The 22,736-nt window shown below is 43.8% G+C and overlaps 1 protein-coding gene and 1 pseudogene across 1 annotated transcript; both read right to left on the bottom strand.

Annotated features, from left to right (window-relative positions):
* Positions 1 to 2,397: 2,397 nt before the first annotated feature.
* CXCR2 (C-X-C motif chemokine receptor 2) lies at positions 2,398 to 7,222 on the bottom strand. Its single transcript, XM_037850415.1, has 2 exons — positions 7,181 to 7,222; positions 2,398 to 4,912 (listed from the first exon to the last, which is right to left on the bottom strand). Exon 2 carries the CDS (start codon positions 4,885 to 4,887, stop codon positions 3,808 to 3,810), a length of 1,080 nt encoding a protein of 359 aa, XP_037706343.1. The 5' UTR covers positions 4,888 to 4,912; positions 7,181 to 7,222; the 3' UTR covers positions 2,398 to 3,807.
* Positions 7,223 to 13,921: 6,699 nt separating this feature from the next.
* Positions 13,922 to 14,586, bottom strand: LOC119544831 (annotated as a pseudogene).
* Positions 14,587 to 22,736: the final 8,150 nt, after the last annotated feature.

Below are 22,736 nucleotides of genomic sequence, written 5' to 3'. Positions count from 1 at the left end.
TGGTGAGAGAAGTCATAAACTTGGTGGGGGGGGCGGGGTGGAGGGAAGTAAAAAAAGGATAGATGGTGTTTAGTTGTGGAGGAAAAGTAATAAGCAGAGGAGCTCATCTCGGGTAGCAGGAGGGCCCTGTCAGATTGAGCATGCAGATGGAGATAGTGGGACTCAGGCTGGGAAACATCCGAGAGAAGACAGAAATCATAACACAAAGGCAGGCCCTGGATTTGCTCCGTCCTAGTGGTATCCTGGTTGGTAAATTATCTGTGCTAAGACTTGTCCTTTTGAGAGAAAATGAGTCAGAGAGAGAGAGACAGAGAGACAAATATTAAGGGTTCACTTAAGTACAATTCAGTCTCTGCCTCATTTCTTCTGGCTTATTACATCTTCTCAGTTTTCCTTGGAGAACCGTGTTTCCTCCAGCCCTTGTCAGAGGAGGAAAGAACAGAGTCCCAAAACCAGAGTGAAACTTAACATGGCCTCCTCCCACGGAGAGTCATCCCAGGCTATCCTCTGGTTGGGCCACCTTGCCCAGACCCGACATCTCCGGTCCCTCTGGAACTCGCCTTTTGGGTAAACACACGTGCCTCTGCCTTTCCCTTCTGCAGAATCAGAAACTCTTCCAAAGGCTTGGCCAGAGCAGTTGAATCACGCTTGATTCTGAGCTTAATACAGAACCCAGCATAGAATGGACACGGAATAAGTGGCTGCTGTTGAATTGATCCCTTTTGCTAACTGCAAAAGAAAAAGCACTGTCATGAGCAATGAGTGAGAGTTACTTGCCGCCTTCAGTCCTCCAGCTTACATATTTCTTCCTGCCTTTCTGGAAAGGCCTTCATAGCCATGGCTGGGAAAATGATCTCCTTGACTGAGCGGTCAGATCGTTGTTATAACGGAAGGGATTGGAACTTGGTAAAAGTTTGGTAACTGTCAAGTTCAGTTCCCCTTGCTTTCTTACCTCTTCAGCAGGACAGCGGGGGCCAGAGCCCCTCCTGACAATGAACTTCAGAGCAAGCTCTGGGAATGCGAGCTCTGCCAGGGAGAGACTCTCTGAGTCTTTCTCTCTCATTACTATATCCCAAACCCCTGGAACGGTAGGCACTCAACAATATGGTTGAAGACATGATTCAAATCCTTTTCTTTCTCTGGGTGACATATTATAAATCATTTCCCCATTATGCACTAGTCCTCTCTTGTCCAACTCTGAATGATGGGTGTGAGCGTTTTGGGGTGGAGAGTAGAGAGTGAAGAGAGACTCAAAGTGGTAGTTGGTGGTTGAGCTCAGGAGAGCTCTCTTTCTTCCTGCCACCTAATCCGGCTGATCTGGCAAACTTACTCAACCCTTCTTTGTCTTCTAAGTCCCACCCCTGACACTCCTGACCTATTGCATCCAAACACATGAGAAGCACTGGATGACTCCAGAACATATTTCCTTCCATGGTACAGGGTCAGCAGCAGGAGGCTTGAGCTGGGGATGGGACTGGGGTAGGAGGCTGGAGATGGAAAGGCTATCTCTCACCTCTATTCTAATCCTTCTCTTCATGAACCCAATAAGTAGCAAAGGGATTTACTTATCGTAAAAAAAAAAAAAAAAAAAAAGAAAGAAAGAAAGAAAGAAAGAAACCTCTCATTCTAGACCTCTGTTCACCGTTTCCCGACATCTCTGTAGCAATTTGGATGGTTTCGGTTGTAAGTAACAAAATAACCAACTAAAAGTGATTTATATATAAACAAACACATTTAATTATCTCAGTTAACAAGAAGGTATAGATAGGCAGTTCCAGGGTTGGTTTAGTGGCTCAAATTTGCCTTTTTGGACTCAGGTTCTTTTTATGCTTTGGCTCCATCAGCTTACATGCCTAAAAAAAGCCCAAGGGCTTTTTGCCTCATTGTAACAAAGTGGCTGCCTTAGTTCAACACATCACATCTATGATCATATTCAAAGGCATGAAGCAGGGATGTGGCCAAGATGGGAAAAGAGCTCTCCTTGTGTATGTCTCTTCTCACTCTTTTTTAAAGATGCATTTTTATTGAGACAGACTCACACACCATATAATCCACCCAAAGTGTACAATCAATGGCTCATGGTATCATCTTATAGTTGTGCATTCATTGCCACAATTACTTTTAGAACATTTTCATTACTCCAAAATAAAGAAAAAAAAAAATGAACACCCAAAGCATCCCATACCCCTTATACCCCCCATTATTAATATATTTTTGTCATTATTTTATTACTCATCTGCCATACACTGGGTAAAGGGAGTGTCAGTCACCAGGTTTTCACTATCACACAGTCACATGATAAAAGCTATATAGTTACACACTTATCATCAAGAATCAAGTCTATTGGATTACCATTCAACAGATTCAGGTATTTCCTTCTAGGTATTCTAATACACTAGAAACTAAAAAGGGATATCTATATAATGCATAAGAATAACCTCCAGATTGACCTCTCAACTATTTGAGATCTCTCAGCACTGAAACTTTATTTTGTTCCATTTCTTTTTCCCCCTTTGGTCAAGATGGTATTCTCACTCCCACGATGACTGCCGGGGTCAGCTCATCCCTGGGAGTCATGTCCCACATAGGGGGAAGGATAGTGAGTTTACTTGCAGGGTTGGCTTAGAGAGAGTGGCCACATCTGTGCAACAAAAGAGGTTCTCTGGGGGTGACTCTTAGGCATAATTTGTAAGGAGGCTTAGTTTCCCCTTTGCAGGATTAAGTTTCATAAGGGCAAGCTCCAAGATCGAGGGCTTGACTTATTCAATTGGGATCTCCTAATGTTTGCGGTAATATCAGGAATTCCCCAAGTGAGGAAGTTTAATATTTCCACATTTTCCCTAAGTCCCTCAAGGGGATTTTGCAAATACTTTTTGATTTTCTGCCTAGAATACTGTGGGATGTATCGGGGTGTTACATTAACCTGTACAGAACAACAAGATCTCGTTCCCCATTTTAGGGTCCATGCAACCAGGTTGTTTAAGCTGACCATGTGGGTTACATTAGAAAGTGTGCTACAGAGCATATAAATTTTGTACCAAATAAACATCTCTTTAACTTAGAGTCAAAACTCAGTAATAGATGACTTCTCACTCTTTTTAATCAGGAACACTTCCCAGGAGTCCTCTGATCCCAGCAGAGTTCCTTTTAAACAGTGTGCTGGACCCAGCTTGTATCAGATTATGAGAGCAGATGATTATATTTTCAGGAATTTTTTGAGCTGGTTGCTAAACACAGCCACCCTTGAAATTGGCCATAGTGGGAGTGTTGACAACATGGAAAGTGGCAAATGTTACAAATCAGGACGTTTTTCCTCCAGAGAGCAGTTTACCAGCATGCAATGCATTGCCCTTGCATTGCCACTCCTAGTTTAAGAGGGGTCTTAGAAAGTGAGTAGCTGCCATTTTCAGTCTCTCTCAAGGGAGGTAGACTTTGCTAGCAAGGAAGGAAGAACAGGGAATGACCACTGAGAAGCAACTAATGCCATTTGTCACTAATGGTTCCAAATGGTGGGAACTTCTTATAGTCACTTAAAAGAACATCTTTAAGACGTCTCAGAAAATAGAGTGCTTTGGGCCTGGTGGTAGGGTTGGCAGAGCTCTAGCAGTTGGCATGATGATTAGGATAAGGGGTGGGGCACCAGGGCCAGCTTTCTGAACAATAAAGTGAGGACCTGGTAAAGACACAGCCTCAGCTCCTTCCTGTACCCACAGTGGGGGGCTTCTTGGATACAGGGACAGTGAACAGTCAGTGGACATGAGGCTTGGAATGGGAGGCTTGGAGGGGCTGCGACAGAGGTGGGAAGTCTTAGAGGGTGGTAGAAGTGTTCCCTGAAGAAGAGCCGACAAATGAAGGCCTGCCTTCCTTGGCCAAGTACTCCTTGCTGATCAGGCCACGGATGGCCAGGATCTTAAGGAGTCCATGGCGGAACTTCTGGCCGATGAAGGCATAGATGATGGGGTTGAGGCAGCTGTGGAGGAAGCCCAGGATCTCAGTGGCATCCAGAGCCCGGTCGATGTCATTGCGGCGCTCACAGGTCTCCTGGATCACCTGGGTCCTCATGAGGGTGTCTGCCACCAGGACCAGGTTGTAGGGCAGCCAGCAGAGCAGGAAGATGAGCACCACGGCAAAGATGACGCGCATGGCCCGGTGCTTCTGCCCCATGTGGGCCTCGAACAGCGTGCGCAGGGTGAACCCATAGCAGAACACCATGACCAGCAGAGGCAGGACGAAGCCGAAGGTCTGGGGCAGGATCCGCAACACCATCCGCCATTTTGCTGTGTTGTTACCCAGGACCTCATAGCAGACTGGGCTGGAAAAGGGTGGGTAATAAGCCTCGCGGAAGAGGAAGATGGGCAGGGACAGGAGCATAGACAGTCCCCAGATGCCCAGACATATGAACTTGACCAGGTGGCGCTTCTGGGTCAGTGTGCGGGTGGCGTGGACAATTGCCAGGTAGCGGTCCACACTGATGCAGGCCAGCAGCAGGATGCCACTGTAGAAGTTGACTTCCTTCAGGAGCGAGGCCACCTTACACAAGGGAGTGCCGAAGACCCAGCCCGTCACCTTGGAGGTGCCCCAGATGGGCAGTGTCAGGGCAAAGAGCAGGTCGGCTATGGCCAGGTTCAGCAGGTAGACGTCCGTGACAGAGCGGCCGACCCTGTTGTATAAGATGACCAGCATCACCAGGGAGTTTCCCAGCAGGCTCAGCAGGAACACCAGGGCATAGATGACGGCCACAGCATACTTGTTGAGTACCGTGGATTCTGGCCGGCATGGAGCAGAATCTGGTAGAATAGGGGGCAGGCCAGTGCCGTAACTGTAATTGCTAAGAATGTCATCGAATAAGTCATCAGTTAAGTAGTCATCCCAGTTAATTTCTTGCATTTTGGAGGTAAATATAAATCCTGGCCTGTAGGAGAGGGACAAGAGTTATTGCACAATAAAGTCTCTTCCCCACCCCCAACCAAATTCTAGCCTATCCCCTGTCCAAGAACCTGGGATAGGATAATTTGCACTGGCTTGCATATTACATGGAAGTGACTTTCACTTCAAGTGTGTAAATATTAGAAGCTCTAAGGTTATGAAACAAATTGAGTGATAAACAGTACATCTCACCAAAAGGCCATAGTTCCTTTCAAAGTCAGTGGTTCTTAGCCCCTTCCATGACCAGCTGTCACCCAAAACATTGTTGAAACTCCCCTTGGATGATCCCTACGGAACACGTTCCTGACAACTCAGTGGTGCACATTTGGCTCAATGTTCAGGAACATGAAATACCGTGAAGTTGTCAATCTGGCGCATCATGGGAGTAATGCAATTGGGTTGGGCCCAGAGAAAAAGATCAAGGCTTGACTATAAAACCCAGAGATGTATCCCTTTGTCCAACTTTCTGAAAGTCATTTAAAAAAGTGTGTTCTGGAAAACGGCTTGAGTGATGGCCACAGAGAGCTTTAGAATGCTTGAGCTAGAAGAACCTTTAGCTAACGAATACAGCCCAGCCCAAGTTTTCTATATCAGGAAGAAGGAGACCTGCTCGGGGAGTATTTGGTAGTTTGGAAAAGTGTATTGCAAATGATAAGCAGATAGCTGACTGATTCTCCAAGTGGGTGGAAACGTAGCAGTTATTTCAGAAGCTCTGAGCTGCACATAGGGGTGAGCAGAACTGAAAGAAGCCAATAGCCCAGCAAGCAAGTTTGCTCAGAGGCTTGGGGTTATGTCCAGTGATGCCATGAGGTCAAGGGTGGGTGCCCTCTAGGAGCAGATGATCAGAGACAGGGCCAGCTGCAAAAACTGCCTGAGCAGATAAAGCAGCAGCAGAACACGTGTGCAGGTGGCCCAGCAAGTCCTCATTCCGGAGGATCCGGTGCTCAGCTGTGCAGGGGCGGGCAGGAGGGGTGGAGGGCCCCACCCCAGGCATGAGGGATTTCGGCTGGAGATTCCAGAGGGAGGCCATGCCAGCCAGGGCAGAAGACAGAGAACTTGGAAAAGAGAACCAGGACAGGGCTGTGACCTCCAGCCATGGATGGGGTGGGCAGAGAGTGGGGGCAGGAGAATTTTTGTTTGTTTGTTTAACAATCTCCAGAGAGGATGATAGATTGGGTTACAGGGAGAAACCAAGGGCAGGGAAAGGACACCTCTGAGTTTATCTGCCTTGGGCCAGACAGGGACATAGCCCCCTTCAATTGTTACAGATAAATATTATTAGCCCCCATTTATAGGTTAGAAGACTGAGGCTCAGGGAGGCTCAACAAACAGACTGAGGTCCCAAGGCCAGGAAGTGGTGGAGCCAGGATTCTGACTAGGCGTCAATGGCTCCACATGTCATATGATTTTCACTATAAGGCCTTGCTTCTTAAAAAAGAAAAAAAAAAACCAAAAACCCCAAAAAACAAAAAACAAACAAGCAAAAACACGTCCTGTATTGAATATATTCGCAAGCTAAGTTGAAACAGTATTGTCAACTCTTCATAGTTCATGCACATCATTGAATATCCTGTGCATTGCTTTCTTTAGCTACTCCTTAGGCCCAGAATGAAAGAATCACCCTGGCAGCCTTGCACTGGCTGCCTCCTCCTGACAGCCCAGTCGTGTTCTCCATATCTAGCGGGAGCAGCCCTGATGGAACAAAACTGCTGGCCCCTTAGTGACACACAATAGTCGAGAAACTACACGGATGGGATGAATTCCAATCTATTACATGAAAATGCTGTAGAACAAGGACATTTACAAGATCCCAAATACTTAAGGCAATTCCTCAACAATAAGAAAAACAAAACAAAACAAAACATTTGAACAGTCATTTCAATACAATTCCAATGTTATTTCTCTCTATAGTAATCCAAAAATATTGACATTTACTCCAAGGGAAGAGGGGATCACTAGTGGCTGGCCCACTCCACAGACCCAGTCCTAGCCAGGGCAGGGGAGAGTTGGCTGGGCCTGGGAAGCTACAGGGTCCAGGGAAGGGGGTGGGCAGTGAGTGGTCCTGTGTGGTAAGAAAAGAGGCAGAAGTTCTCCTTTTAGGGGAGAAAGACCTGACCAATGAGGATGCGAGGCTGAGGGGCAAAGTTGGGGCACCCTCTGGGGAGGGGATAGATGCCTGGGATCAATATGGGATGGCTGTCAAGGGGGATGGAGACCCCTGGGCAGTGGGAGAGGTGGGTTTTCCAGGACTTACCAGGATGCTGGGCTTTCCTCCTGCACGGCACCTCCAGGAGGACAGATGTGACCAATAAAAGGGAAACAGAGCGGAGGAAGTGAGTGGTGGATTAGATTGTGCAAGTCAGGGGTGGAGCTCCTGAGGGTGTGGGAGACTTTTTATTACTCTGAATAAATAATTCCCAGGTCAGCAATTTGATAGAGAGTAATTTTATGTATTTACCACATTTGTATCAGATAGGGACCTTCAGTTAGAAAACCAGTCCTTCCATTACACAGATGGGGCAACTGAGGCCCAGATAAAGGAGCTGGTTTGCCATGTTTGCCCTGATCTCAGCAGTCCTGGCTCCTTCAGCCGACCTCTGACCCCTCACTCTCCAGCAGCCTCGGGCTTCCCTGGGCTTACCATTCAGCAGTATCACTGCTTTCACGGCTCACGGGGGAGCAGCTCATTAAGAGAATTGATTTGGAACTTAAGCTTCCGGTGAGTTTGGTAGCTTTCGTCCCTGGATCTGATGGCTCCGTCTTCCATGCCTCCCCTGGGGAACTCTCAGCACCTCCCAGACACCTTTTTCTTGCCATATCACTTTGGAATCCCACCCCCAGGCGGGGAGCTCCATTCCTACTTCTCCTTGTCTTTGACCTCATTCCCCAGCCATCTGCCCTGACCATGTGTCTATCTTAGGGCCTTGCTATTCTTGCCTGGCATTGGGTTTGAGGACCAGAGCTCTGCAGCAGCCACCATCATTGGCAACCCGACAATCGACTTTGGGAAGGAAGCCCTTTGGCAAAAGCTAAAGTTCAAGCCAAGTCCAAACGCATTTCAGAAAACAGTGTTGGGTGATACAAAGCATATATGTTGTCACATTTAATGTCAATTGCAAATGAAAGGATACATACGGGTAGAGCACTGAACACGAATTCACGGCCCCTTCAAACCCCCCACCCTGGTTGACAAGGCGTCAATCCTCTCCACAATTCCTGTCCCTATCCTCTTGCTCAGTATACCTCAGAGCACAGAGGCACACTCACTAAAGTTCCCTGCCCCGAGGAAAGAGCCTGAGTCCAACTGTTTTGCAAACTTCCTTTAGTTATTTGCCGCCTCTCTCTTTCCCAGGCCGGGGAAGAATGCAATGACTCCTGGCTAGATGATGATAAAACCAGAAAAGGCTCATAACCCATGCAGAGAGGCAGTCAAGAGCAGTGGTTAAGAACTTTGCTAATTGAGCACTTATAAGACAAGTTACTGTCCCTTTCTGAGCCTCAGTTTACTCATCTGTAAAATGGGGCCAATGCCAGAATCCAATTCATCGGGTTATGGTGAGGATGAAATGAGAGCCCACCTGAAATCACCCAGGATACACGTAAAGCGCAATGTTAGCTTTTATTGTTGTGATTATTATAACTGAAACAGTCAATCAATGAACAACATGATCTCTCTCCCACTGCATCCCCAATCAAAGGAAAGCAGTGACTCTGCCTCTCTTTCCTTAGGTTATTTTTCTTTTCTTTCTTGCTGACCTTCAAGGCTGACTTATAACAACAGTCATATTAGCTGTAACATGGAGCACCTGGGCAAGGTGCTTTTCAGAATTTGTATCATTTAGTCTTCACAACAACCCCATGAAATAGGCCCTTTTTGGATGAGGAAACTTTAAGACTCAGGAGGTTAAGCAACTTGCTACGGTGACGCAGCTGAACGGGGTTTTAACCAGTTTTTTTTCTCCCCCCAAAACTTAAATTTTATCCTCTGTCCACTCTAACAAAGGGGCTGGATCCCAGCCTCCACCCAGATTCCTGAGTCCCATTAGGTACAGGCTCCAGATAGCCACATACTAAGGGCGTAAGGCCCAGATTTGACACTTTCCCCTCCACTCACTTCTTGGTTTTCATTAGGTCGATTTCATTTCCACTGAGGCCACCACACGTATATGAATGGTGGGGTGAATCAGAAACTGGCTCCCATCCCAGTTCTGCTAGGTCAAGGTGAGCTTGGAGAAGCCATTTCTCTTGGGACCTTGGCTTGCTGGCAGATGAGGAAACTGTTCTAAATCTGGGCTGTCCAGTAGGGGAGTCACCTGTGGCTAGTTCCATTTAAATGAATTCAAACAATATAATGAAACGTCAGGTCCTCAGTCATATTAGTCACATTTCCAGTACCCAATAACCAGATGTGACTACTGGCTACCAGACTAGTGCCGATAGAGAACATTTCCATTATTCCAGAAAGTTCTGTGAGACAGCACTGTCTAGGTGAAGACTTAGTTGTCTTCAGCTCTAAGTTTCTGCAGCTCAGCACCCCAGTTCCTAGGGGACTCAGAGGAGGAGGCTAAAGTTTCCAAATCTCTTCCATCAGAAATCTGTCCCCAGCAGTTCTAAGATGCAACAGCTCACTTACTTGCTGCAGCTGCTGCTTTAATTGAGGTGGCTGCTGATAGCTCTGCTATGACTCAGACTCTGGTAGAGGCCAGGGCTGTTGGACAGAAAAAAAGTGAAGCAGCCTTTATGGGGAAACTTCTGACCATGGGCCACAGAGGGGAAATCCAGGAGGCCCACCAGGGTAGGTGTTCCCACAGAGGAACGTGGAGGTCTGTCCTGGGTGTCTGACTCCAGGCCAAGGCCCCACCTGCTGCTTCTGGGATGAGTGCTGGGGATGGCCATACCTCCCTGCCTAATGGCTCCTGGAGGACCTGTCAATCTGTAGTTGGAGGTTGGTCTAGTCCACCTTCTGTCTCCGAGCGTTTTGAACTTGCATCTCCTTCTTTTCAAGGAAGATGTAGTCAATCCTGGCCCTCCGCTGACCGATTGACCTTAATCTACCTGCACAGTTTCTCCCTTCCAGGGTCTGCATGAGAAGTCTCCCTCTGTCTGTTTCCCGGTAAGCCCTGCACCTGGCTGTGGGACCCACTCCCTTTCAGGGCTTTGAGGACTCCTGCCCCCTCTGACCCTTCACTGGCTCTTTCCCTTTAGCCCCTGAACTGGCTTATTTCTTATGCCTGGTCTAGGAACTTTTTAACTATTACTCCTCCTTGTCTTCCTTTTCGTGGACAAATGTCTTGAAAAAGTAGTTAGCAGTTGCTGTCTCCACTTCCTTACCTCTGGTTTGCTTCTCAACCCCTTGCAATCAGGCGTCTTCCCCACCGTTCCGCTGAAACAGCTCTTGCCAAGATTTCTAACTACCTCCGGGGTGGCAAATCCAATAAACCCCCTTCTTAAATAAAAACTGTTTTAATACTTTAAAAATAAAGCCTGCACAGTGTAAAGCATACAAGCAATAAAGAGAGCGTAGAAATTCAAACTTGAGAGACCCTCTTTCACCCAATATCTTTCCCCAGAGGAAATTACTGTCTCTAGCTTGATGTGTACATCTTTCCAGACTTTTCCCCATGCATATACAAACATCATATTTTCCTTCCTTCTTTCCTTAATAAGAGCAAGGTTTTTCTAGTTATATTGTACTGCACCTTATCATGGACATATTTCACAACGGTGCCTATAGATACAGCTTACTCTTTCCAATGGCTACATAGTACTCAATGGCATAGATAATTATGTTATAGATTAATATTTAGGTTGTTGCTATGAGCATGCTTGCTTGTACATCTTTGGGAACTTGTATGAGTATTTTGATGGCTTAAGTATAATTTGGTTGGGTCATATTCGTGCACATTGAAAATTTTGTTAAATCCTACTAAATTGCCTCTTGAAAAGACTGTGCCAATATACTCCCCCACCTTCAGTTTATGAGAGGGCTTGTTTCCCTATATATTCATACTAACATTGAATATGATCAACTACATTTTTAAAAATCAGTTAGACGTGGACATAATTATTGTAATAGTCCCTAGATTGTAAGCTCTTACAGCAGTTAACTCTATCCCTGAATTGTAATGCCTATCTCTAAACTTTGAGATGCTGATCCCCTAGCATATAACCTGATTGGTCTCTGGAACAATGCATATCTCTGAGATACCTGAAAGTCAGAGCTAGAGCTTGGCAGATATGAATGTCAGTATTAGTGCATACAGCAACTGTTAAAAAAAAAAAAAAGCTGAGAAAGAGCCCAGACTTCAATTAGTGACATGAATGAAGCAGGTCTGGTTAAGACCAGGGCAAGCCGGGTCAAAGGGTAAAGGTTGAAACTGACTGTGTTTTAAAACTTCAACTTCCATATGAGACCAAGGGAAGAGATGTCTATTTGGTACAGGATCTAAATTTTCCAAATGGTATAACTCTACAGTCGGTTTGTTCAAACACCACAATTACATGGAACTTTGAATAGGAAGTGAGATATGGTAGGTTAGTATAGGCTGGAGTGAAATAGTGACACATCCCAGAGTAATTTGTGCAGATAATAAAAAATATATTTACAGCCTCCCCCTCCCCAGCCCCGAGGATCCGGGGGAAGGTGCGGATGTGTTGCACATCCTCACCTGGACTGGTGTTGATGTTGTCACAAACATTGGGACTGGTGGTTTGATGTGCTGAGCCCTCGATCATGGGGCTTGCCCTTATGAAGCTCGTTACTGCAAAGGAGAGGCTAAACTTGCATATACTTGTGCCTAAGAGTCTCCCCCTGAGTACCTCTTTGTTGCTCAGATGTGGCCCTCTCTCTCGCTAACTGAGCCATCTTGACAGGTGAACTCGCTGCCCTCCCCTCTACGTGGGACCCGACTCCCAGGGGTGTAAATCTCCCTGGCAATGCAGAATATGATTCCCGGGGATGAATGTGGAACCGGCATAGTGGGACTGAGAGTATCTTCTTGACCAAAAGGGGGATGCAAAATGAGATGAGATAGTTTCAGTGGCTGAGAGATTTCAAATGAAGCCGAGAGGTCACTCTGGTGGACATTCTTATGCACTATGTAGATAACACGTCTTAGGTTTTAATGTATTGGAATAGCTAGAAGTAAATACCTGAAACTACCAAACTCCAACCCAGGAGTCTGGACTCCTGAAGACAATTATATAATAATGTAGATTACAAGGGGTGACAGTGTGATTGTGAAGACCTTGTGGATCACACCCCCTTTATCTAGTGTATGGATGAGTAGAAAAATGGGGATAAAAACTCAAGAACAAATGGGGTGGGATGGAGGGGATGATTTGGGTGTTCTTTTTTCACTTTTATTTTTTATTCTTGTTCTGGTTCTTTCTGATGTAAGGAAAATGTTCAGAGATAGATTGTGGTGATGAACGCATAACTATGTTATACTGTGGACAGTGGATTGTATACCATGGATGATTGTATGGTGTGTGAATGTATTTCAATAAAACTGAATTTAATAAAACAAAACAAAACAAACAAACAAGAGGCCAAAAGGCACCTATACAATAGTATGAAATGAAAGAAAAATATTGCCAAAATACGGAGCATCTAAATGGCTTGTTGTACAAAGCATACTGAAATATGGACACAGAAGGATGAAAATGTAAGACAGATGAAGTTAAGAAGGTTCAAGGACATATTTGAACTACAGAGACTGTTTGCAGATAAAATGATGTTTGTTGGGTAAAACTCTGATCCTATGCATGGAAGATTAAAGATTTTACTTTCTTCATTGGTAAAAAAAAAAAAAAAAATCAGTTAGATAGGAAATGATATCTTTTGTTTAATTTTCTTGATTACTGGTTGAGTATCAAGGTTGAGTATCTTTGCTTGTATCTATTTGTATTTTTCTCTGTGAATTATTTGTTCTTATCTGTTTCCCCTTTTGGACTGGATTGTCATTTTGCCATTGACATGTAGAAGTTCTTTATAAAATTTGGGAATAGTATTTTGAATATTTGTCAATTATGCTAAAATATTTTCTTCCAGCCTACTGTATGCTTTTTACTGTTATGAATGTTGAAATGGCTACTATGCTGGTTTGAAGCATTTATGTACCCCAGAAAAAACACCGTTTGTTTTTTTTTTTTTAAGACTGACAGTTTAATTAAAACAAAGCTAAAACATTTACACATGGTGACAATTTAAACAAGAATGAGAGATTTTAAACTGAAAAGGCTTCTGAAAGTCACTAATACAAAAAGGATGAATGGCCCCATTTTGTACAAAAACCATGATGTGAAATTTAGGAAAACAACATTAAATGTGGTATAGTAAAAAAAAGAAAAAGAAAGAAAAGGAAAGGAAAAGGAAAGCCACAAAGAAAAGCGAATATTTTTGCACAGTATTTCAGAATGTCAAATTGTGTGCTGTTTATAGCTTTACAATCAACAAATATTTTATCTTTTGGCTTCCAGATGGAATTTTAGAAACTACTAAGCAATAAAATCATCCTGAAAGTGCTTCCTTTTAAGTTCTTTGGTATAATTTAGTCATTTTGAGAGACATTGATTCATTTAAGTACTTTAACATATAAAGAAAATGCAGTGAGGGATACAAATAGTTAGAAAACCACGATTGAAGAATGAATTAAATTATATTTTGGCCTCACAGAAAATAAAACTCTAAAATTTTATTTGTGTTTCTGTGACAGAAATATATCTATATCAACTACAAGAACAAGTCTAACTAGATTTATATTTAAAAATTTACATAAAACATCCCTTTTTGATTATTAGAATTCCTGTTTTGTACACTTTTTTTAAAAAAGTAGAAGAGGGAAATTTCAGCTTGAAGAAAGCATAATGAAGCAATTTTGAGTTTCAATAAAGTTGTACTCTTCTGTGCCATCTGATTCGGTGAGTCTGAACATCTAGAATTTACTGTCAGTTTGCAGAGTGTATAGGATTATTCTTTTATTTTGGGAAACAGCTAATTTTCCTCTTCAAGCATTTTCTCTATTTCCTTATCCCAGTTTTCATCTCTTCTCTCTGATTCTGTCACCACTTCATATTCTTGCTGAAGTTCCCGCTGTAGTTATTCTTCCCAATCCACAGAACCCTCTTCCAATATGGTGGCCTCCTCTTCCTTTTTGTCAAGCACTAGCTGCTCCATTTCTTTCCTCAGATCCTCCTGATTTAAGTTACAGGCTTCAAAGGCGTCACAGACAAACTCAGAAACACCTGGTTTAGAAGGAACCTCTTCCTCATCCTCTTGAGGTTACAGCTGAGATTTGATTAGGAACGGTGGCGTTTGGGGCCAAACTGCCTCTGTCAGTAGCAAATCATCTTCTCTGTTGTTTGGCCTGCAGCTGGGCAGCCAGGGCAGTAAGCTGTGCCAACTGCTTAATCAGGGAGATGCGGTAAAAGTTGTTCCTCCCAAACACTTCTTCCTTCACAAGTTTAGGAACAAGGGTGAATCTCATTCTGCTCAGCAGCTCGTCTTCTTGGAGCATGACCAGGGCAACGGGGTACATCTGGCCCAAGTCAAAATTAAACTGCACATCAGCGGGAGTCACGGAGGAAATTCCTTTTGTGAACTGACAAGGCCAAGATTTGTTGTTGAATTGTTTCTTCATCATGACTGTCAACCCATGGGGGCACTGTTGCTTAGTTTTAAGGCTGAGAACAATGTCCAAATCAAGGCATCAGCAAGGCAATGCTTTCTTCCCAAAGACTGGCTGCTGGAGATCCTTGGCTTCTCTCCCACATGGCAAGGCACATGGTGGCGTTTGCTTGCTATGTTCGTTTTTTGTTTGTTTATTTAATTTATTTATTTACTTATTTTTTAAATTCAGTTTTATTGAAATATATTCACATGCCATACAATCATCCATGGTATACAATCAACTGTTGACAGTATGATCATATAGTTGTGCATTCATCGCCACAATCTATTTCTGAACATTTTCCTTACATCAGAAAGAATCAGAATAAGAGTAAAAAAACAGAAGTAAAAAAAGAACACCCAAAGCATCCCCCCCATCCCACCCGATTTGTCATTTAGTTTTTATCCCCATTTTTCTACTCATCCATCCATACACTAGATAAAGGGAGTGTGATCTGCAAGGTTTTCACAATCACACTGTCACCCCTTGTAATCTACATTATTATACAATCATCTTCAGGAATCCAGACTACTGGGTTGGAGTTTGGTAGTGTCAGGTATTTACTTCTAGCTATTCCAGTATATTAAAACCTAAGAGGTGTTATCTATATAGTGCAAAAGAATGTCCACCAGAGTGACCTCTCGACTCCATTTGAAATCTCTCAGCCACTGAAACTATTTCATCTCATTTTGCATCCCCCTTTTAGTCAAGAAGATATTCTCAATCCCACGATGCTGGGTCCAGATTCATCCCCGGGAATCATATCCTGTGGTGCCAGGGAGATTTACACCCCTGGGAGTTGGGTCCCACGTAGGAGGGAGGGCAGTGAGTTCACCTGCCAAGGTGGCTAAGTTAGAGAGAGAGAGGACCACATCTGAGCAACAAAGAGGTACTCAGGGGGAGACTCTTAGGCACAAGTATATGCAAGTTTAGCCTCTGCTTTGCAGTAATGAGCTTCGTAAGGACAAGTCTCATGATCGAGGGCTTGGCACTTCAAACCGCCAGTCCCAATGTTTGTGACAACATTACCACCAGTCCAGGTGAGGAAGTCTAGCACTTCTGCACCTTCCCCCAGCTCCTCAGGGCGGCGGGGGTGGGGTGGGGGTGGGGAGGCTGTAAATATATTTTTTATTCTCTGCCCAAATTACTTTGGGATGTGTCACTATTTCACTCTAACCTATACTAACCTACTGTATCTCATTTCCTATTCAAAGTTCCATGTAATTGTGGTGTTTGAACAAACAAACTGTAGAGTTATACTGTTTAGAAAATATAGATCCTGCACCAAATAGACATCTCTTCCCTTGGTCTCACATGGAAGCTGAAGATTTAAAACACAGTCAGTTTCGACCTTTACCCTTTGGCCCAGTTTGCCCTAGTCTTAACCAGATCTGCTTCATTCATATCACCAATTGAAGTCTGGGCTCTTTTTCAGCTCTTTTTTAATGGTTGCTGTATGCAACTGACATTCATGTCTGCCAAGCTCTAGCTCTGAGTTTCAGGTGTCTCAGAGATACGCATTGTTCCAGAGACCAATCAGGTTATACATTAAGGGATCAGCATCTCAAAGTTTAGAGATAGGCATTACAATTCAGGAGTAGAGTTGACTGCTGTAAGAGCTTACAATCTAGGGACAATTACAATAATCATGTCAACTTAGGCTATGTTCTAAGATTCAATTCTGAGTTTACACATTATAGTTAGTCCATATTGGTGAGGCATTATAGTGTTTGCCTTTATTTCTGGCATACTTCACTCAAATACTGTGTACAGGATCCATTCACCTCGTTGTGTGTCTCACAGCTTCACTCCTTCTCGTAGTTGCTCAGTATTCCATTGCATGCATATGCCACCGTTCACCATTCTGTTCCTCAGTCTATGTACCCTTAGGTCACCTCCACCCGTTGCAAATCATGATTACTGTCTCCGTGAACAACAGTTTACAAATGTCCATTCATGTCTCTGCTCTCAATCTTCAAATGACATACCCCATAATGAGGTTGCAAGACCTTATGGTCCCCATATACTTAACTTTTTGTGGAACCACCACACTGACCTTCAGAAAGGCTACACCATTCTACCTGCTCATCAACAGTAGATAGGTACATCCCTCTCACCATGTTTTCTCCAACATTTTTACTCTTATATACTTTTTTTCCTACAATTTTATAGAGTTATATTCACAAACCATACATTTATCCACAGTATACAATCAGTTGTTCACGGTATCATCATAAAGTTGTACATTTATCACCACAATCAGCACTTGAACATATTGATAACTTAAAGAAAAATTGTTTTTTTAGCAATAATAAAAAAGATGATAAAAAGAAAAATAACATGTTATACAATACAATATAATATAATAGTAAGGACAGAAAATAACACCACTACCAAGAATACTATATTCCTCCCCTATATCCCCCTCTTATATACACTTAGCATTTGCCATGTTCTTTTAATCCATCCCTGTGGGGGCAAAACTATTGTGGGTGGGACTTTCTGGTTCAATTGAGATGTGTGGGTCTTAATACTTTACTGATGGAGGGTAAAAAGCAGAGATATCTGGGAGAGAGCAGAGAGAGAAACACCCTGGAGATGCTGAGAGAAGACAGCCAGATTCTCAGAGAGGAAGCCACTGGACTCAGAGACTGAAAGCGATGAAACCTGGGAGTGTGCCTTGCTATCTGAGAGAGGAACCCCAGATGCCAGCAGCCTTTCTTCAGAGAAGGTACCCTCTTGGACATTTTCACAGCCTTAGAATTATAACTTGGAACTTAATAAATCCCCATTGTTAAAAGCCAACCCATTTCTGGTATATTGCATTCCGGCAGTTTTAGTGAACCAAAACAGTTATTTTTGGGTCTTATCTTACTTGCTAACTGTATCATTTAATCCCACTGACCCCGTCTCTTGTTTTCCCTAGCCTTTGTTGTTGCTTTATTTCTCAATCCATTCCCCAGATATTGGTGTCTCTCAGGGTTCTGTCTTGGTCCTCTTCTCACTTGACCTCCTCTCCTTCGGTGAGCCCACCTGCCTTGATGGCTTCAGCGGCCCCCGATGTGCCAGAGTCTCCCAGAGTTACCAGCAGCCTTCTCCCCTAAGCTCCAAGGTCTTACATGCAATTACCTTCTGAAATCTCCCCTGAAGTCCTGCAGCTGCTTTAAACTCAAAATGTAGAAAACCAAACTCGCTGTCTTTCCTGACAAATGTGGGTTTCCTTCTGCGCATCCTCTCAGCCACTCCTCTGCCCAAGCCAGAAACGCACAAGCCCCTGAGCCCTGCCTCACTTTGTCTCTGCACGGAGAGCATCTCCTCAATCTCTCTTCTCCTTCTCCTTCTTCTTTTTATTACCTGAAAGACTTTAATGCAACTAAAGAGAAGTAAATATATATATATATATTTTTAAATTAAAGAAGTTGTAGGTTTACAGAAAAATAATGTGGAAAATACAGAGTTCCCATATACTCCCCCTATTATCAACACCTTGCATTAGTTCGCATCTCTCTTGACTGACCCTTGCTCTCTTCGTGGACCACTAGGCAACACTTCGTTCTCTTTCACCCACACTGCTGCAGTAGCCATGCAATAGTTGTGGATTCTGGAGCTGGGCTGTCTGAGTTAGGATCCTAGCCACGTCACTTACTGCCTGTGGACCTTGGACAAGTTATTTCATCTCACTGGGGCTCAGTTTTATCACTTGTAAAATGAGGATAATAAAAGTATCTACTGCATAGAGTTGTTATATAGGTTAAATGAGTTTATAAAGCACTTAGAACAGTGTTGGCATTGTTAGCTGCTGCTGCTATTACTACTATTATTATAACTACTACTATTACTACCGCTATTGCTATTACTTCTACTGTTCTCTTAAGTAGTCTCTGCCTCAAGTTGTTTTCCCTTTCCATCCACCTTCTACTCTGCTGCCAAAATGATGCTCCTAAAACATGAATTTGATCATATTCTTCTCCTCTTTAAATTCAGATACTCCCATTGTCCTGAGGTCAAGTTAAATTCCTGAAGCAACAGCCTGGTGACCCACGATCTGATCTTTGCTTCCTTCTCCAGTCTCATCTCAAGCCCCACTCCTTGAGCACTTAACTCCAGCTGCAGGGAACCACTTGCAGTTCCCCAAGAAGCTTTTCTGGTTCCCCTTCTTGGCCTTGCCAGGCATTTCCACTTTACTGGGAAAGCCCCTCCCCACTTTCTTGGTATGGCCCACTCCCCTTTCTCCTTCCAAACCCAGCTCAGTTTTCGCCTCCACAGCACCTCACCTCCATGCGCTCCCTGTAACCCTCTGTGCTCCAGGTTCACCTCTGTAATGACTTCACTCACCGGGTTTTGCAAGCATATGTTTGGCTGCTCCCCCTCCCCATCGTGAGGTTCTTGAAGGCAGGGATTAAATCTGTTATCTCTGTATCCCCAAACCAGTCACAGTGTCTGGCATTTTATAGGAGCTTAAGACTTTTTGTTGGACACTGAATGAATCACCAAATGTGGAAAACCGATGCATGCTGGGGCCTCTGAGTGACATCTAATAAAAGAGATAATTATGTTGCTTGAGTTTCCCAGGGTATCCCCAGCCTGTGAGCACAAATGAAGTCAATCAATACCTCAAATTGCCCTGGCACAGACCTACCTGCTCCTGTGGGGCTTCAGTCCCCTGCAGAGTGCCCTTTAGGGCTCTGGAGAAGTCTTTGGGGGGGCATTTCCCACGTGTCTTCTGGTGCCTTCCTGTTTGCTGTTGCTAGACATGTGCCCTGGAGTCTCCGCTGAAGGACTTGCGCCCTTACTGTGCCACGGTTCTGGGGAGGCCTTGGAAGACATTTGTGGTTCTGGCTACTAGAGGGTCTCCCAAATCTCGGGAGCTTTTCCAATTTCTCTTAGAGTTTTACTGTCTCTGAAGGGCTTGGGGGTCAGTCTTTGAGCTGTAAGTTGGCCAGGGGTGCAGCGGCTCCTCAGCATTAGCCTTCCACCCCATACCCAACAGGGGGAGAATGTTGAACTCCCCCAATGCTGGCCCTGACTCCCTTAGGATGACTTCTCTCCAGGAACATCCTGCCACCTCTTTGACATCAGGTTTCTGTGAGGCCTAGTCATCAGTCCATCAGACAAGTCTTGAACTCCATGACAGAATTCCTGCCAGAAATACAATTCTTCAGCTATCGTAAGAACCCTGCTCAAAAAGCATCTGAGTGTGTCTGATCTCAACGAAGGAGCTGCTGCCCTTCAGGGTAGGGGCAATTGTACTGTCCTGCTTGCTCTGGGAGCCCCAGCTCTGGCCTCCATTCCCTCCTCTCCCTGCCCCCACCCTCCCACCCCCCTTGTTACTGACTTTGCTAAGGAGAAGTTCTCATCTGCTCTCCAGGGCTAAAGCTCCTGTTGTGAAACTCTTGCTCCATATGTTGGCAATGGGATGCAATTCTGGGGGGTCCTGACCCCAAGAGGCTGTGGACTGGCAGTGCAGGGGTCCAACCCATGGGTCATCCAACCGATGCTGGGGCTCTGGGCAGTGCATCTGAACAGAAGGGAAGGGGACAGTGTGAATGCCTGCTGGAGGTCCCAAAGGCTGCCGTTGAGCCCGGGTAGGGAAGCTAATTGCTTTGTCACAGAGTGGGGCCCACAGAACTTGCACATCTTCTGAAACATTATCCTCAGAGGCACCACAATTGGGTGCCTAGTGAATTTACATATAGTTTGCATGTGGTGGCATATGACAGCACAGAGTCAAATTAGTCCTCACGACTGTCTTTATTAAGTCCAGCTGAGCAAGCACTGAGCAGAGAGTAACCTAGACTCCTGTCCCTTCCTCCCCCTCTCAACTTGGAACTGATCAAGTCACAGTAGTGTTTGGAAGAGAAAGACAGAGAGGCATAAGCCTTCTCTCCTGCTCTCAGATCCGGGCACCCTGGGGAGCACCTAGAATTCACACCCTGCTGGTGGGAGTGTGAAAGGTACAACCTTTTTGGAAAATAGTTTGGCAGTTTTTTTTTTTTTTCCCCATTTTTATTGAGATTGTTCAGATACCATACAATTATCCAAAGATCCAAAGTGTACAATCACTTGCCCCTGGGTACCCTCATACCATCACACTTAATTTTTGTTCAATTTTTAGAAACTTTTCATTACTCCAGACAAGAAATAAAGTGAAAGATGAAAAAAGAAAAAAAGAAACGGAAACTCTAAACCTCCCCTAACCCTAACCAATCCCCCTCAATTGTTGACTCCTAGTATTGATATAGTACGTTTGTTACTGTTTATGAAAAAATGTTGAAATACTACTAACTGTAGTATATAGTTTGTGATAGGTATATAGTTCTTCCCTATATGCCCCTCTATTATTAACTTCTAATTGTATTGTCATACATTTGTTCTGGTTCATGAAGTGATTTCTAGTATTTGTACAGTTGATCATGGACATTGCCCACCATAGGATTCAGTTTTATACATTTCCATCTTTTGACCTCCAACTTTCCTTCTGGTGACATATATGACTCTGAGCTTCCCCTTTCCACCTCATTCACACACCATTCGGCGCTGTTAGTTATTCTCACATCTTGCTACCAACACCCCTGTTCATTTCCAAACATTTAAGTTCATCCTAATTGAACATTCTGCTCATACTAAGCAAGAGCATCTACATTTCTTCCACAAGGCAGGAGGGAGAGTCATAGAAGGTAGAGAGGCAAAAGAAAGAGGAAACAAAAAAAATGACAGCTAGGAAGCAGCAAAAGGAAAAATAACCTTAAATCAAAGTAGAATGAAGAATCAGACAATACCACCAATGTCAAGCGTCTAACATGCCTCCCCTATCCCCCCCCCTCTTATCTGCATTCACCTTGGTATATCACCTTTGTTACATTAAAGGACGCATAATACAATGATTCTATTAGCTACAGTCTCTAGTTTATGCTGATTGCATCCCTCCCCCAATGCCTCCCCATTTTTAACACCTTGCAAGGTTGACATTTGCTTGTTCTCCCTCGTAAAAGAACATATTTGTACATTTTATCACAATTGTTGAATACTCTAGATTTCACCAACTTACACAGTCCCAGTCATTATCTTTCCTCCTTTCTTGTGGTGTCTCACATGCTCCCCATCTTTCTCTCTCATCCATATTCATAGTTATCTTTGTTCAGTGTACTTACATTGTTGTGCTACCATCTCCCAAAATTGTGTTCCAAACCATGCACTCCTGTCTTCTATCACCCTGTAGTGCTCCCTTTAGTATTTCCTGTAGGGCAGGTGTCTTGTTCACAAAGTCTCTCATTGTCTGTTTGTCAGAAAATATTTTGAGCTCTCCCTCATATTTGAAGGACAGCTTTGCTGGATACAGGATTCTTGGTTGGTGGTTTTTCTCTTTCAGTATCTTAAATATATCACACCACTTCCTTCTTGCCTCCATGGTTTCTGCTGAGAGATCCGCACATAGTCTTATTAAGCTTCCTTTGTATGTAATGGATTGCTTTTCTCTTGCTGCTTTCAGGATTCTCTCTTTGTCTTTGATATTTGATAATCTGATTATTAAGTGTCTTGGCATAGGCCTATTCATATCTCTTCTGTTTGGAGTACGCTGCGCTTCTTGGATCTGTAATTTTATGTCTTTTATAAGAGATGGGAAATTTTCATTAATTATTTCCTCTGTTATTGCTTCTGCCCCCTTTCCCTTCTCTTCTCCTTCTGGGACACCAATGATACGTACATTATTGTACTTTGTTTCATCCTTGAGTTCCTGGAGACGCTGCTCATAGTGTTTCATTCTTTTCTCCATCTGCTCCTTTGTGTGTAGGCTTTCAGGTGTTTTGTTCTCCAGTTCCTGAGTGTTTTCTTCTGCCTCTTGAGATCTGCTGTTGTATGTTTCCACTGTGTCTTTCATCTCTTGTGTTGTGCCTTTCATTTCCATAGATTCTACTAGTTGTTTTTTTGAAGTTTTGATTTCTGCCGTATACATGTCCAGTTCTTCCTTTACAGCCTCTATCTCTTTTGCAATATCTTCTCTAAACTTTTTGAATTGATTTAGCATTAGTTGTTTAAATTCCTGTATCTCAGTTGAAGTGTACATTTGTTCTTTTGACTGGGCCATAACTTTGTTTTTCTTAGTGTAGGTTGTAATTTTCTGTTGTCTAGGCATGGTTT

The sequence above is a fragment of the Choloepus didactylus genome, chromosome 9 (genome assembly GCF_015220235.1).
Source record: "Choloepus didactylus isolate mChoDid1 chromosome 9, mChoDid1.pri, whole genome shotgun sequence".
Lineage (NCBI taxonomy): Eukaryota > Metazoa > Chordata > Mammalia > Pilosa > Megalonychidae > Choloepus > Choloepus didactylus.
Note: the sequence above shows the minus strand (reverse complement) of the source record. Positions and strands in the feature narration are given on the sequence as shown.